The sequence below is a fragment of the Tasmannia lanceolata genome, unplaced genomic scaffold (genome assembly GCF_043159265.1).
Source record: "Tasmannia lanceolata isolate RefF3 unplaced genomic scaffold, GAP_Taslan_0.1 ptg000015l, whole genome shotgun sequence".
Lineage (NCBI taxonomy): Eukaryota > Viridiplantae > Streptophyta > Magnoliopsida > Canellales > Winteraceae > Tasmannia > Tasmannia lanceolata.
Genome location: NW_027518692.1, coordinates 24,582,267 through 24,597,030, shown reverse-complemented (window position 1 = coordinate 24,597,030; position 14,764 = coordinate 24,582,267). Strand labels below are relative to the sequence as shown.

The window sequence follows — 14,764 nt, the reverse complement described above, 5'->3', positions numbered from 1 at the left end:
GAGAAACCGTCTTAGTTAAATACCCGAGTCCTAGTAGGGAAGTAGATGCCTCTTTTCTATTTCTTTTTTGAAATAATTTTAGGAAGTGACATATTTGCCCTCGTTATTTAATTGGGACAACCCCCTCTACTGTATTTATGACTGCACTTTTACATTAGAGAGGGATGTCCTAGGTAGATAAGGGGAGAGTATATCTTTTTCCTTTTTTACCTATAAATCTAAAGGGAAAATTACATTTACACCCCCTCTAGTCTCTGACACAGCCACTTCCACCCCTATAGTTTAAAACGTGACAAATACACCCTTGTAGTTTCAATTTGTTTAAGGTAGGTCCCCTCACCTGTAGGTTCGTCCATAGATTGAAGGGTTAGGATGATCTGATGGAGCTGATTTTTTGGGCACACCCTCTCTATGTCAGGGCCCATCAAATGAACGCTTTGGATCATCCAAACAATGTGGGGCCACATTATTTGGATGATTTTTTGGTAGTGTTTGGATTCGGGTATGGGCCCACATTATTTGGATGATCCAAAGCGTTCATTTGATGGTTCCTGACATAGATAGGGTGTGCCCAAAAAATCAGCTCCATCGGATCATCCTAACCCTTCAATCTATGGACGAACCTTCAGCTGAGGGGGCAAACCTTAAACAAATTGAAACTACAAGGGTGTATTTGTCACGTTTTAAACTATAGGGTTGGAAGTGGATATGTCAGAAACTAGAGGGGGTGTAAATGTAATTTTCCCAAATCTAAATGAAGCATGATTATTTTGCCCATTTTTTAAGTTTTTTTTTATCATGTAGAATCAAAATGAATTTATTGATCATTCCATATATTTTGATTAAGATATTGTATGAAAGTATGATTCCTTATATTCTCATAGCTCCGTGAATTTTTTGCGGATCGATGTCACTACCCTTCTTCGCATCATTTACTAAAATGGTGATCTCATTATTGCCTATTCTAGCGAAATTACCCATCAGAGCCATCGTTAACCATGTAGAAAGGCATTTCACGCTCGTTTGTTGCATGAGAGAGAAGCCACACTGGCTCACTTTTCAGCATATTATGTTTTATTAATTTAATTCATCTAAGATGGCCGCTCTCACATGCACCAGACGGCCGTGACATGCCTGTGATGCTCCCATGTTTTTGAATTTGGATTTGGATTTCAGTTTTGGATACAAAATATGTCAATCATCTTCATGCTCATGTTGTACGAGAGAGACGGGGAAGGACATCTTGTTGCAGGGTCGAGGAGTAGCGGAGGTGAAGGTACTTGCCACAAATATGGATTTCTAAATAATGTCTTGCATAACATATTTGAAAATTAGATCTTTTTTCACTGTTGTAGCTGATTTGGAAATTTAAGGATTTGATCCAGATCCAAATCTCAACTGCCAAATGTGAGAAATCCAAATCTAAAGGTGGCCTGAATTCGAAATTACTTTGGATTGTGACCCAGACATGGCCATAAAATCCAATGAAGTGTCCTAGTCCAAGCAGAGTGTACTAATGTATGAAATATACTTTATATTTTCATTCATCTATGTTTATTAAAGAAGGTATTTTTGTAAGGAAACACATCTAAAACGGGATCCCTTACTGAAAATAAAGACTAGATAAGGTTTGCCGGTCGATTTGGCAATCTTAATGTGTAGTCGAGATAGGTGCCTCACTTTTTTTGTTTATACATAGGTGTCACGATAGAAGATCCCGTGCTTTTTTTCAGCACGGGATCCCGTTTTGGAGAAACCCTCTTTTTGTATTATTAAAAAACCCTACTCAAAATCATAAATAACATTTCATTTTCCTGGTTTTAGTTTAGATGATGATTCTCTCACTCTCTCTTGATTTTCTTCCCTGTTTCCTTTTCCCTAATCCTAATGCTTAAGCCCTAACTGTGTACAATCTTAAGGATTAGGACCATCCTAACATTTCCGATCTATAGAGGGATGGCACCATATAGATACCTTCGGATCATATAGCTGTGCTCAAATTAGGGTTGTCACTTACTTCTCATAGTAGGGCTCCTCATTTTATCATTCATTCATTCCCCTCTTTATTTATCCCTTTTCTAATTCCTTATGTATACCAAAACCAAAGCCCTAGTAGTTTCATATCTTGTCTGTTTTGTTGGGGTATCGTTTGTTATGTCTCCCCCCCCACAACCAAACACACACACACACACCTGACCGTGTTATGAGGGATTTCCTTCCCTAAAATAGTTAAAGGACGTTTTCTAAGAAACACCCATGTTGGTTTTTTGGTGGCATCTGGGTCCCCATTTTAAATGTTGTACATGTGTATGATTATTAGGGTCTTTGATCGAGTGGGCCATCACTAGTCATGCAATCAAACCCTAAAATAACGGTGGTAAAAAATTTAACTAAGGGTGCCATTATCAATATATATATATATATATATATATATATATATATATATATATATATATATATATATAGAGAGAGAGAGAGAGAGAGAGAGAGAGAAAACGGTTCCTACACACATGTAGATAAGTTATCTACACACTAGCTTAAAATACAGTGGGGGCCACATTATTTGGGTGATCCAAACCATTCATTTTTAAGGCCCTCACATAGGTAGGGTGTCCACAAAAAATCAGATCCATAGGATCATCCTAACCATTCGAACTGTAGAGGCAAAAATTGGACTAATTTGTGAAGGTTTAAAGACATCCATTTTACCTCCACAAATCGTAGGGTTGGGATGATCCTATGGATCTGATTTTTTGTAGACACCCTATCTATGTGAGGGCCTTTAAAATGGATGGCTTGGATCACCCAAACAATGTGGGCCCCCACTGTATTTTAAGCTAGTGTAGAGAACTCTCTACACATATGTGTAGGAACCGTTCTCTCATATATATATATATATATATATATATATATATATATATATATATATAGAGAGAGAGAGAGAGAGAGAGAGAGAGAGAGAGTGCTAAATCCCAAGACTCTACTTGAAGAAAACTTTCTTCATTCAAGTTGTTTGCTAGAGAACAAAAATCAAGTGACGTGGGCAGGCGAGGTAGTGGCAAGGCATGCGGTCTCCTACTAATAAACATGCAATCAAACACCACCAGTAATTGTCGTGGCACCCTAAAACCAACCGAAACAACCTGGTAAACTTGAGAAATTGTGCAACCAAATAGATACTGTATGGATATATGGCATTTTTTTGTTGCAACTTTTGTCCATAATATGCTCCCACCTTTCTTGGAGAACCAATTAAACTTTCCAACTTTGTATTTCTCAATTTACAAGAAGATTCATCATCTTTATTCACCACAACATGAGTGTCACCACAAGTCATGCACTGCATTCTGTTTAGAATTACATAAGCAAAGTTACAAATAGAAGGCATCCCTAGTACATTGCAAAGTAGTCAATACATTTCAATGTCATAGAAATTATAATACTCGATCTTAGATCACAAATATTTGAACATAATTAGAATTGTATGAATTTTTGAACAAGGCATAAGCTCTTTTCATGATGAATATCAAATCTCGCTTCAGTGAAACAACAAACTCCTTCCATGTACAAGGGAGGATATGAAGGCTACCAATTGGGCAACATAAAGAATGAAAATCTTAAGGATAGAAAATTTAGAAGAAAAAAAAACACTTCTCCAAATCTATTTTTCAAAAGTCATCTCCCTTGTTATTTCTTGGGGACAAGTCCTCCCTTACTTTAAACTCCTCTACCTCTGACCTTGATAGATGTTGGAAGGAGATTTGCTTGAGCCCCAATAGAGTGGAGATTGCTACTCCTAGCTAGACTCCCCCTTCATACCCCCAAATCATGGGTGGCTAAAACTGAACTTTGATGGGTCGAGCTTTGGTAACCTTGGATCAGCCGGAGTGGGAGGTCTATTGAGAGATGAGGTCAGATCAGTCGGATGGGTTTTCTTGAGTTCAATTGGATTAAAGGACTCTAATGAAGCGGAAGTTAGTGCATTATTGCAGGGAATCAAACTATTTGACAGTATTATTCTTGTCAGACTTTGTTAAAGTATAAAAGATTAAATAATGTCATCTCAACAGCTTAGGCGTTTGGAGTAATTGGTCGTTTCACATGGTATTAGAGCAAAGGTCATGAGTTCAAAACTCCTAGATATTAAAAATCAACATGTAATGGCCAGCCCAAAAGAGGGTCCACATGTGCCACGTGTAGGCCAACCCTAAAAAAAGGAGCCACACATGAGGGGGAGTGTTAAAGTATAAAAAATTAAATAACGTCATCTCCAACAACTTAAGCTTTGGGAGTACTTGGTTGTTCGACAGACTTATTTGTGGAGGGGGAGTCCCTTAATGTTATTAGATGGATGGATGAGAGTCGTTCCCACTCCCTTGATGTTATATATCAACAGCACATCTGAAGATCAGCTAATAAGGAAGCAGGCCATCTAGCTCGTGAGTGTGTTGGTAGACCGAGTTATGTTGTTCTAGTTGAGCTTCCTCCTTAATTTAAGTATCTGTGATTCTTTTCCTTTTTGTTTTTGATCTTTCTTTTGTAAATCCCTGACTACCTCGGTTGCGGGCCCTTTTTTTCTTTAATGAAGTTCTTGTCATCTAAAAAAGGAGAGAGAAAATCGATTGACCCTTTAGTAGATAATGTGAACATTCAAAACAAGTCTCCAACACATAATTCTCACTAAATGGTGTGAACAGCTCTATAGTTGATATATAGCCAGTATAATCCTAGGTTACTCATTACCTACAAATATAAGTTCAAGTAGAAACACTGAGTGTGGGTCAAATCATATGTTAAGATGCATGACATCTGTTGCAGAGCCCATCATGTGGGCAGTCCAGATCTACCAAAGTGGGTCCCGTCGCCTATTTGTAATACAATGAGATGAAACCTCACTGAGTCATTCCTTCCTCTTTTGAGGTATGCAATTGTTTTGGCATTTGATAATGTCACTTCTCTATAAGTTTTACTATTCTGATTTTCGATATTGATGTCAATTCTTAATAATAGTCTGTTAGGAGATACAACAGAGTCAAACAAATGATTAGAAAAGTGTAAATCAAAGGAATGCCTTTATTAAAACAGGGGAGTGTGATATCAATTCATTCATATGAGGGAAGTAGAGAAACGTCTTGGCTTTACAAGTGTAGACAGAATCCATGGCCACAACTACAGCAGCTACACTATGAACAACAATCCATCCTTTCTCATTTAAACCTCCTTCGCGCTTTAATCAGTGCTCTCACCACCGGTCTCTTTTGTAGGTAATTTGACCGGGTAGAACTCACCCCTAAAAGGTAGCCAATGGAGGGAGGGTGCCCATTCCCTTATTATAACCCATCCACATCCATTTCACTTATACGATGTGGGACTATTTGCTTTTGCGTGCAACCCCAACAATCTCCCCTTCCACGTGGAAGCAACATGGACAATCCCGTCCCTCCACACGACGGCAACGTGGGAACTACAAGATATACTACACCGGGGCTTCCGAGATCTTTCCCGAGGGACATTCCCGCCCTCAGGGGCAAATTGAGGTTATCACGAGCTCTGATACCATTTGTAGAGAATTTGACCGGGTTGAACTGACCCCTAAAAGCTAGCCATTAGAGGGAGGGTGCCCATTCCCTTATTATAAGTTTATAACCCATCCCCATCCATTTCACTTATCCGACGTGGGACTATTTGCTTTTGCGTGCAACCCCAACATCTTTGCCATCATATTCTCCGGCCTCCTCCGGCCTCCGGATCTACCTCGGATTGGGATGGGCTTCTGCGATAAACAAAATTTTCAGCGCCTTCATCTAATGTATGCAATTTCGGGCATTGTTGAAACAAGGGAGTGCAGATATCATTTCCCCTCTTTGGGTGTCATCAAAATTCGTTCTTATGGTTATTTTAATTTATTTGCATTTACAAATGGGACAGTCCTTTTTGGAAGCCATTGGCTTGTATCAATTCTAGAACTAATAATACCCATTATTTGCAAATATTCATATCTGACTCCAAATATGATTAAAGGTGCCTAAAGATTCTTTAAATGTGATAAGATAACTGAATCAAAATGTCGCTTTCCTTGAAGATTTTCTGGTATGATTGAAGAAATTCAGGATTGTGTTGAGGGCCATTTGGTGCAGGTTCAGCATGTGTTGCTAACAAGCTCGCCCGAACTAGATCTGATGGGCAACGTCTAGAGCTTTTTTCTTCCTACTACCTTAAGCTATAACAAGCTTGTTTTTCTTTTTCTTTTTCTGTCATTTTTTTGTTGTTTTATTCCACTTCATATTTTGACCATCTTGATCCTAGGGTTTTTCCCCTTCCATTCTTTTAATAAAATTTCAGCTGCCATTCAAAAAAGAAAAAGAAAAAGTATTGGAGAAATATTTCTGAAACACATGGAAAACATATGGAAAACTTATGTGAATAATGTGTAAACGCGTGATAAACGTATGCAACACTCGTAGAAAACGCATTTGAAATGTGTAGGAAACATGTGTGGAACTTACGAAAATCATTTTGGAAAAAACACATCATTTCGTACCGTTTTCTATTGTTTCACGTTTCTCGTTTCCCCTATATTTTTTTCATGCGTTTTTTTCCTTTTCACGCTTCGTTTCCTGTTTCCATTTCCCACCCTGGTAACTATGATTTTGACCATCTTGATCCCAGGGTTTTTCCCCTTCCGTTCTTTTAATAAAATTTCAGCTGCCATTCAAAAAAGAAAAAGAAAAGGTAACAAACCTATATCTGGGAAATTTCACAATTATGTATGAACATTAGAGTTAAGAACAACTTGAATAGAAAACAAGTGTACTCATTTGATTCAGTGTTTCAAGACGTGGATGCGGGTCAAAATGCGGCAAAGCAAATCTTAGTCAACTCAGCACAACATGGTCGAGTGCTCAGTTAATGGTATTGAGTACTCAGTTGATGCAGTCATAACTCGGGAGAGACAAAAGGAGTTTAGATTGACTTTATAGGAAAAACATGGATTCAGAGGTAAAGAGATTTTATATGATGAGCGGGTGTAAAAACACTTAACGGCGGTCCTCGGTCCTTCCATCGTACAACATTTACTTGTTTGTACGCCCGCTCATCATATAATTTCTCTAGAGGTAACGGGGAGTTGACCAGGGGGAGTCCATGATGTTGCAGGGGAGAGTTGAAACTACGGTTTGATCACTGATGAATGAAAACACAATGGATTACATATTCAGCATTTGATATGAATCTGCAACTCAATATGAACATAATAGAGGCTGTTAAAATCCAAGGGCTGAATGAAACAAACTGTACTAGAGTTGGGTTGATCTTTATTAAACCCTGTGTTTTGAAAACAGATTTTAGCATTTATAGATCCCATAAATTTAAGCAGAACAGCTTGTTTCCTGAGTTTGAAAACTGAGTAATACAATCTGTTGGCGTTTTTAGTCTGGTCACAAGTTATCAAATTCCTAAGATTTCTTCAGATCACACTGTTTATGATAATTCAATTAATTTCACAGATTGTGGTATAATGAGAAAAAAAAGGGAAAAATACACTTAGACCCCCTGTGGTTTCTGACGCATTCAACTTAACCCCTAATGTTTAAAAAGTTACAAGTGGACCCCCTGTGGTGTCAATTTGTGTAAGGTAGACCCCTTCAGTTAACGGTTCGTCCACAGATTGAAGAGTTAGGATGATCCTGTGGAGCTGATTTTTTGGGCACACCCTATCTATGTCAGGGCCCATCAAATGACGCTTTGGATCATCCAAACAATGTGGACCCATTGTGTTTTTAGTAGTGGGCCCAAACCCCAGACCCGAATCCAAACACTACCAAAAACACAATGGGCCCACATTGTTTGGATGATCCAAAGCGTTCATTTGATGGGCCCTGACATTAGACCTGGCAAACGCGACCCGTGCCCGCGGGTCGACCCAACCCACCTGCAAATTTGCGGGCACGGGTCGGGGTTTTAGTAACCGCCAAAACCGATCCGCGGGTGACCCAACCCGCAAAAACACGGGTTGGGTCGGGTCAACCTGCAGGCATCCGGATTTTTTGGATTTTTTTTAACATTTTTTATTTTAAAATAGAAAGTAAGATCAAGGGCTAAGAGCATCTCACTTTTTGAGTTGGAATAGTGCACTTGTGTTTGGAAATTAGCCCTTCTAATAGCATCTCACTTTTTTAGGACTCCCAACTTCCAGCAGCTCATGAGCATTACTAATTTACTATGCATGAATACACTCCCTATTTTTCAAAATGGATGATTGGAAGGTACAACCCACACCATAGGATGATCCAAACTGTGCATTTGATGGGCCATAATGTAAATAGGTTGTGCCCAAAAAATCATTAGCATAGGATGATTCTAACCCTCCGATCTAAAGAGGGACTGACAATATGGAAACTTCTATAGATCGAACGGTTGAGATCGTCCTATGGCAATGATTTTTGGGGTACGATCTATTTATGTTGTGGCCCATCAAATGGACGGTTTGGATCATCCTATGGTGTAGGCTGTACCGTCCATTTTGAAAATTAGGGGGTGAATTTATCACAGCCCAATAAAAACTCTGTTTTGGAAAAACATGCGGGTCGACCCGACCCGACCCACCCGTTTGCCAGGTCTACCTGACATAGATAGGGTGTGCCCAAAAAATCAGCTCCATAGGATCATCCTAACCCTTCAATCTGTGGACAAACCGTCAACTGAGGGGGTCTACCTTACACAAATTGAAACCACATGGGCTCAACTTGTAACTTTTTAAACATTAGGAGTTAAGTTGAATGTGTCAGAAACCACAGGGGGTCTAAGTGTATTTTTCCCAAAAAAGATAATCAGGTTGATCGTATACCCGAATTGCCATGGCCCCTTTCGTTGTCTCATTGGAGTCCAAAAGCTTCTTTGTCAAATGGGAAGCTCGCTTCAGAAGTTATATTCTTCTTGCTTTCTCAAATTTAGGGGAAACACCCTTTTCACACATTTTCAAGTAGAAGTCAAATTCTTCTGCCTTTCCAAATTTAGGGGAAGTAGGCTTTTCACATGCTTTCTAAGAGTTTCTTCTTAATTATCTTTCCACACGCTTTTCACACATTGTCTGAGTGTTTCTTCTTAATTAAGTATCAACTTTAGCTGGTTATTTATTATTAAGAGAGTGTTTTATTCTTTTGATAATGTCAAATAAGCATATTTTGAAAAACAAAAACTTACTTAAAATTTCAAAATATATCTGGATCCATTTTTAAAAACTTAATATTGACATTAAGTTGGTGCAATTATTAAAATATGGCTTTTGAGAACTACTGATATTGGCACTGCCATCTTTCGATAATTGCATTAACTCACCTTGTCCTTTTTTCTTTTTTTTTTTCAATTGGCTTTTGAGAGCTTTTTTCGGGAATTGTAATAACCTTTGAGAGCTAATAATAAAAGATCAAGTAAGTTAATGCAATTATTAAAACATGACAGTGCCAATATCATGCTCTCACATGCAACAGATCATCCCCGGAGACGGACGCTAGCAAATCCCTTATATGAATAAAACATGTGAAATTATAATCCTCGGATGAACTGTGGGTTTACATTCAAAGGGCAAATGCTGTAGTGGTGGAGCAGTTAAGACTTTGATTGGAGCAACTTTAATCTGAGCCATTCATTTGCATATATCTACTTGATCAAATCATGTGGGAAACATCAGATGGTAGGTCCCACACCCTCAAAGTCCACTGTAATCACAGTAAACTATTTATCGTTATTCATGCCATCAGACAAGAAGATCAGATCGAGTTCCAATAGTAATGGGAAATGATATTTCCTCCTCTTTTTCCAGCATTTCCATTTTCCACTCTCTCTTTTTTTTGTCTTTTCCTGAAAAGACAATAGAAAGAGGTGGAAAAAGACAAACAGAAGGTGTAGAAAAATGGTGACAGAAGGGATGGGGAAAAAAATCTTCTGTGATAGAGCATTATTTTAGGAAAGCAACCATGCAATGGATGGACCCATTACCACCTGTACTGTGATCTTGTCCTATTTCCCTTGGTCCATGATTCTAGACCTTTGATCTAGACATCCCTTAAGCCATTGATTTTTGCATAGCTCAATCTTGTAAATGAGACACACAGTATAATATAAAGTATATTAACTGGAACCCTTTTCTTCCTGGTGCCAATCCCCTCTAGTGTATTTATGACTACCCTTTTACACTACATTGGGGTGGCCCGAGGAAGAAAAAGGGATGAATATATCATTTCCCAGTCTAAAATATAATAAACTATAAAAAAGGGAAATCTAGGAAAGTTAGGAAGGGGCTTTATCAGAGATGATAAAGTAAAGATCCGTGTGGGATTCTCTCACTTTCTATGGTGAAAGGTTCCACATGCAAGACGTAATGTAAGGTCTTTCTAGATGACTTAAAACTAGTAAGTTTTTTAATATAAAACTAGTTCAGATTGAATCTGATAGCAACTGTGCTAAGTTCACAAGGTCCTAAATAAAGTCTGGTCTCCTTGGATCATCCAATACTGACTTCCACTATTTCCCACATATATTGTGAGGACAATCCATTTTCAGATGCTCTGGCTTATGAAGCTTGGCAGAGCCCAACCAATCAACGATTCTTCTCCTACAAAGATCTCTCTAAACAGATAAGAGGAGTAATGAGATGTGATGGGTTAGGAAGTGTTACTTGTGTTTCTGCTTGTGTTTTTGCTCTGTTTGGTTGCCGGGTTTTTTTTGTTCCTGGGACTTATGTGGGAGAGTAAGTTAAATTTTGGTCTCATCCCATGTTTGGTTGCCTTTTAGCACTAGGTTTATTTTAATTCCACTCTTGTAATAATTACTTGTGGGGTGAATTTTTTAATCCCACTTTTGTAATGATTGCCTTTTCATCCCATCTCAAGATAACCCCAGGAACAAAAATAAACTCAGGAACCAAAAATAAGCTTGAGAAGAATTTTTTTCTACCCAACAGTTCAAGCAACCAAACAAAGGTTTTTTTTTTCCCACCATAATCCGGTCAACCAAACATGGGATTTTTATTTTACCAGGATACTTCTAGGACTTTTTTTTTCCCACCTATCTCCCAGGGTATTTTTTTCTCCCATATAACTCCCAGGAACAAAAAAAACCCGGCAACCAAACAGAGCTGGACTAGAAGGGACTAGAAGGGCTTACACTGTATAAAATCTCATCTTGGAGATACCCATTCATTGTTGGACTTGTATCCACCCAAATTGCAACCTCACTTGAGATTTGATATGGTGTAAACCCTTATAGTCCAGTATTTTTCAAAAAACATTGATGTACAGACCAAATTATAGGATGATCCAAACCGTTCATGTGATGGACCATAACATAATTAGATGTTGCCCAAAAAACATTGCTATAGGATGTTCCCGACCGTCCGATCTATAGAGGTTTCCATAATATGCAGTTACACTATAGATTGGAGGGCTAGGATCATCCTATGGAAATGATTTTTTGGGCACAACCTATTTCCGTTGTGTTCAATCAAATGGACGATTTGGATCATCCTATACTGTAGTGTGGTCCGTTCAGCATTTTTTGAAAAATACTGGACTATAAGAGCTCACACCATATAAAATCTCAGCTTTAGAAATACCCATTCATTGTATGACCTGGACCCACTAAGCCACCCTAATGATGACCTATCAGATCAACGGCCTCGATCACCAAGCACATATAGCACATCATGATCATTTTAGTTCTAGTCCATCCATCCGGGGTGGAAATATCGTACGTTTCTTCGTGGCTAAACCGTGTTTTGACCTTCTCTCTTTATCTCTTCCTCAAATTCTCCTACATGCCATTGCCACCTGCCCATTACCATTCTCTTCTCTCTCTTGCCGCCCCCTCCTTTCTTTAATCGACCCCGTCCCCACTACGCTTCCTTCATTCTTATCTACAGCTAGCCCCTCCCATGCCCTGGTAGACTGGTAGTTCAACTTTCACCCCAAAAACACTCTTCTTCTTCCTCCACGCCCCCCAACCAAATCCACTTCAGATCACACCCCCCCTTTTTTTTCCACCATGACCACCACCTACGGAGCAATCCCAACCGCCCAACCAGGAACAAAATCGTCTCTAGATTTCATCTCCACCGCTAAATCCAAAGCAACCTCCGCCCTCTCAACATGCCGCCCATGGAAAGAAATGATCCACCTCCACGCCCTATCTATCCCTCCATCTTTCCCCGAATCCATCCAACGGCTCAGATCAAACTCCGCTTATTTCCGTATGAATTACGCCATAATCGTACTCCTAATCGTCTTTATCAGTCTCTTATGGCACCCAATTTCACTCATAGTCTTTATAATCATGATCGCAGCTTGGCTTTTCCTATACTTTCTTCGTGATGATCCGATCGTGATTTTCCACCGTACGATCGACGATCGGATCGTGTTGGCTGTGCTATCTGTGGTCACGATTGTCGCGTTACTTCTCACACGTGCCACACTTAATATTATTATTTCGGTTCTGGTTGGACTTGTTCTTGTATTTCTTCATGCTGTGTTTAGGAAGACTGAGGATTTGTTTTCTGATGAAGAGGCGAGAGGAGCTTATTCTGTTGTTGGGGATCAACCTTCTTCTTCATCCTAGTAATTTTTGGGTATCTTTTCTTGATTTATTTGTGTTCTATGAAGACTGGGTTTTGTTTCTTTTTTTATTGATTTTTTTTCTGTTTGATTAAATCTCATTTGGGGCACTCTGTTTCGATGAGATCTCATTTGGGGCACTCTGTTTCGGTGAGATTTATGTGTTCTGTTACTAAAATAATCTTGGGTTATCTTATTTTGAATAATGTAGTTGAGGGTGCTATTTAGTAGTAAATTAGAAGCATTTCAGTAGATTTACATTGAAAGGAGATGATAACTGTAGTCCCTGCATCTGTTATTGAACCAATCATATTGAATTTTTACATAAGAGACATTCAATTTATGATAATATCACTCTAAATTAATCATAAGAGGAATGATAATTTGAAGGGCACCCTTGCAAAAGCCAGCTACAATGAAGTTCATTTATAAGTGCATAGAAAAGTATGAATATAGTTGTAAAAGGAATTTTGTTAATTGCGCACTCAGTAAAATAGGGAGGGGGTAAATGATTTTGGAGGGTTACCCTCAATTTATTTTCCATTGTTAATTGCGCACTCAGTAAAATAGGGCTGAGACTCTTGTGGGCATTTCACGGAATGGATGGCATGCCTAAAAGAATCACCACCAACACTTTGGTTGTTAGGTAACTAATTACTAACCAATATACCAGAAGCCCAAGACTAGTGGAACAACAGTTTGGTTGTTAGGTAACTAACCAATATGCCAAAAGCCCAAGACTGATGGAACACTAGGCCCTTAAACCACTTAAGGATCGTAGTATTCCATCATGCTCCACAGCAATTGTCTTAAACTGCCCACTTTGTTGTAGTCACTCTAGTTGTTCTCCATGTAACCAGAGTCACAGGTCACCCCTTTACTTGGCTGCCCTACTCTCTGACAGCTCTCACTTATGGTTGTTCCAAATAACCCTTTTCACAAGTGAGGAGGGGTAACAAGGAAAACCCACGACGCAAATGGTAAAAACAGCCCATGTTATCCCCAAATTTGTACACATTTTCTTTTTTACATGGAAAATAACACAAGCAAATTTGAGATAGAGGGTAACTGTTTTCTTTCATAGTGGGGAAAGCACCCTTGGACCTTTTCCACAGAAAGATGGTGCCTTTATAAATGTCAGAAAGTAGCCTTTACACCTTTCAACTGCCCCACAGATTTCAGACAAACCTTTAAAAATCCATCACTTCCTCTTTAGATCTTTCCACCTTTTCTGTGTAAGAAATTGTGAGCTGTCATGGGCCTTCAAGAGGCCTTCACTTTAGCTCCAATAATGTTGTCTTGGCATCTCTGTCTGCATGGAAATTCACTGAAATAAACAACTTTATGGGGGGATCAACCCTTTCTGTGTGTCTCCTTCTATGGTTTCTTCTGCTACAATTATTAAGCAGGCCTTGGCCCTTATAAGACATCCTAAAACATGGTAAGCATAAAATCCAAGTAAATTGGGCAGGAAACAAGTAGAGACTGTGTAATGGAAGGATAATCTACTTAAGTTTAATAAACTTATACCTAAATTGAAGAACTGGCAAGTGGAAACACAACTAATTAGACATAAGGTGTACATGTAATCCTAACTAAGGTTTACTTTTTGCAGCCCTTTTTCTCAAAGAATTCCGAAAAATCATTTCATATGATATCATCCTTGCGATAAGTCAGGTTTGTCAATGCATGCATAAATGAACAATATTGCACCAAGAAATTTTGAAAAGAAACTTTGGATGTTTTTTTTTTTTTGAAAGGGATAAAAATACTGGTCTGCTCTACTCAATAAATTTGGGATCTGGAACACAAGGTTCCGTGTTATACATTTTAATTTGGCAGGTCACTGAAATGATAAGAAGATCCATGGAGGAAAAAAAAGGAAAGGTTTTATGGTGGCTTTCATTGATGGCCACATTGTAGGTTCTGTGGATCGAAAGGAATAATAGAGTATTTGAAGGTAAAGCTAAATCTTCCTATTTTTTATTTATAAATGCCATTGCGTTAACTATCTCTTGGGCTCGGGCTCTTCCGCTTTTCCAATTTGTTTCGGCTTTCGATCTGTGGGAGGGATGGAGTGTAGTATGCAATAGTAAGGAAAATATTATTGTTACTACTCTGGTCTGGCGTCCTCCCCTTGAGGGGCTAATAAAGTTAAA

General features: G+C 38.7%; 1 protein-coding gene across 1 annotated transcript; it reads left to right on the top strand.

Annotated features, from left to right (window-relative positions):
* The first annotated feature begins 11,837 nt into the window (after positions 1-11,837).
* Positions 11,838-12,874, top strand: LOC143845614 (PRA1 family protein F3-like). Its single transcript, XM_077353997.1, has one exon. The coding sequence runs from the start codon at positions 12,040-12,042 to the stop codon at positions 12,607-12,609; it is 570 nt and encodes a 189-aa protein (XP_077210112.1). The 5' UTR covers positions 11,838-12,039; the 3' UTR covers positions 12,610-12,874.
* The last annotated feature ends 1,890 nt before the right edge of the window (positions 12,875-14,764 follow it).

Bases quoted from the DNA above. Each gene is read 5' to 3' on its own strand.
- LOC143845614 (XM_077353997.1), top strand. From the start codon at position 12,040: ATGACCACCACCTACGGAGCAATCCCAACCGCCCAACCAGGAACAAAA.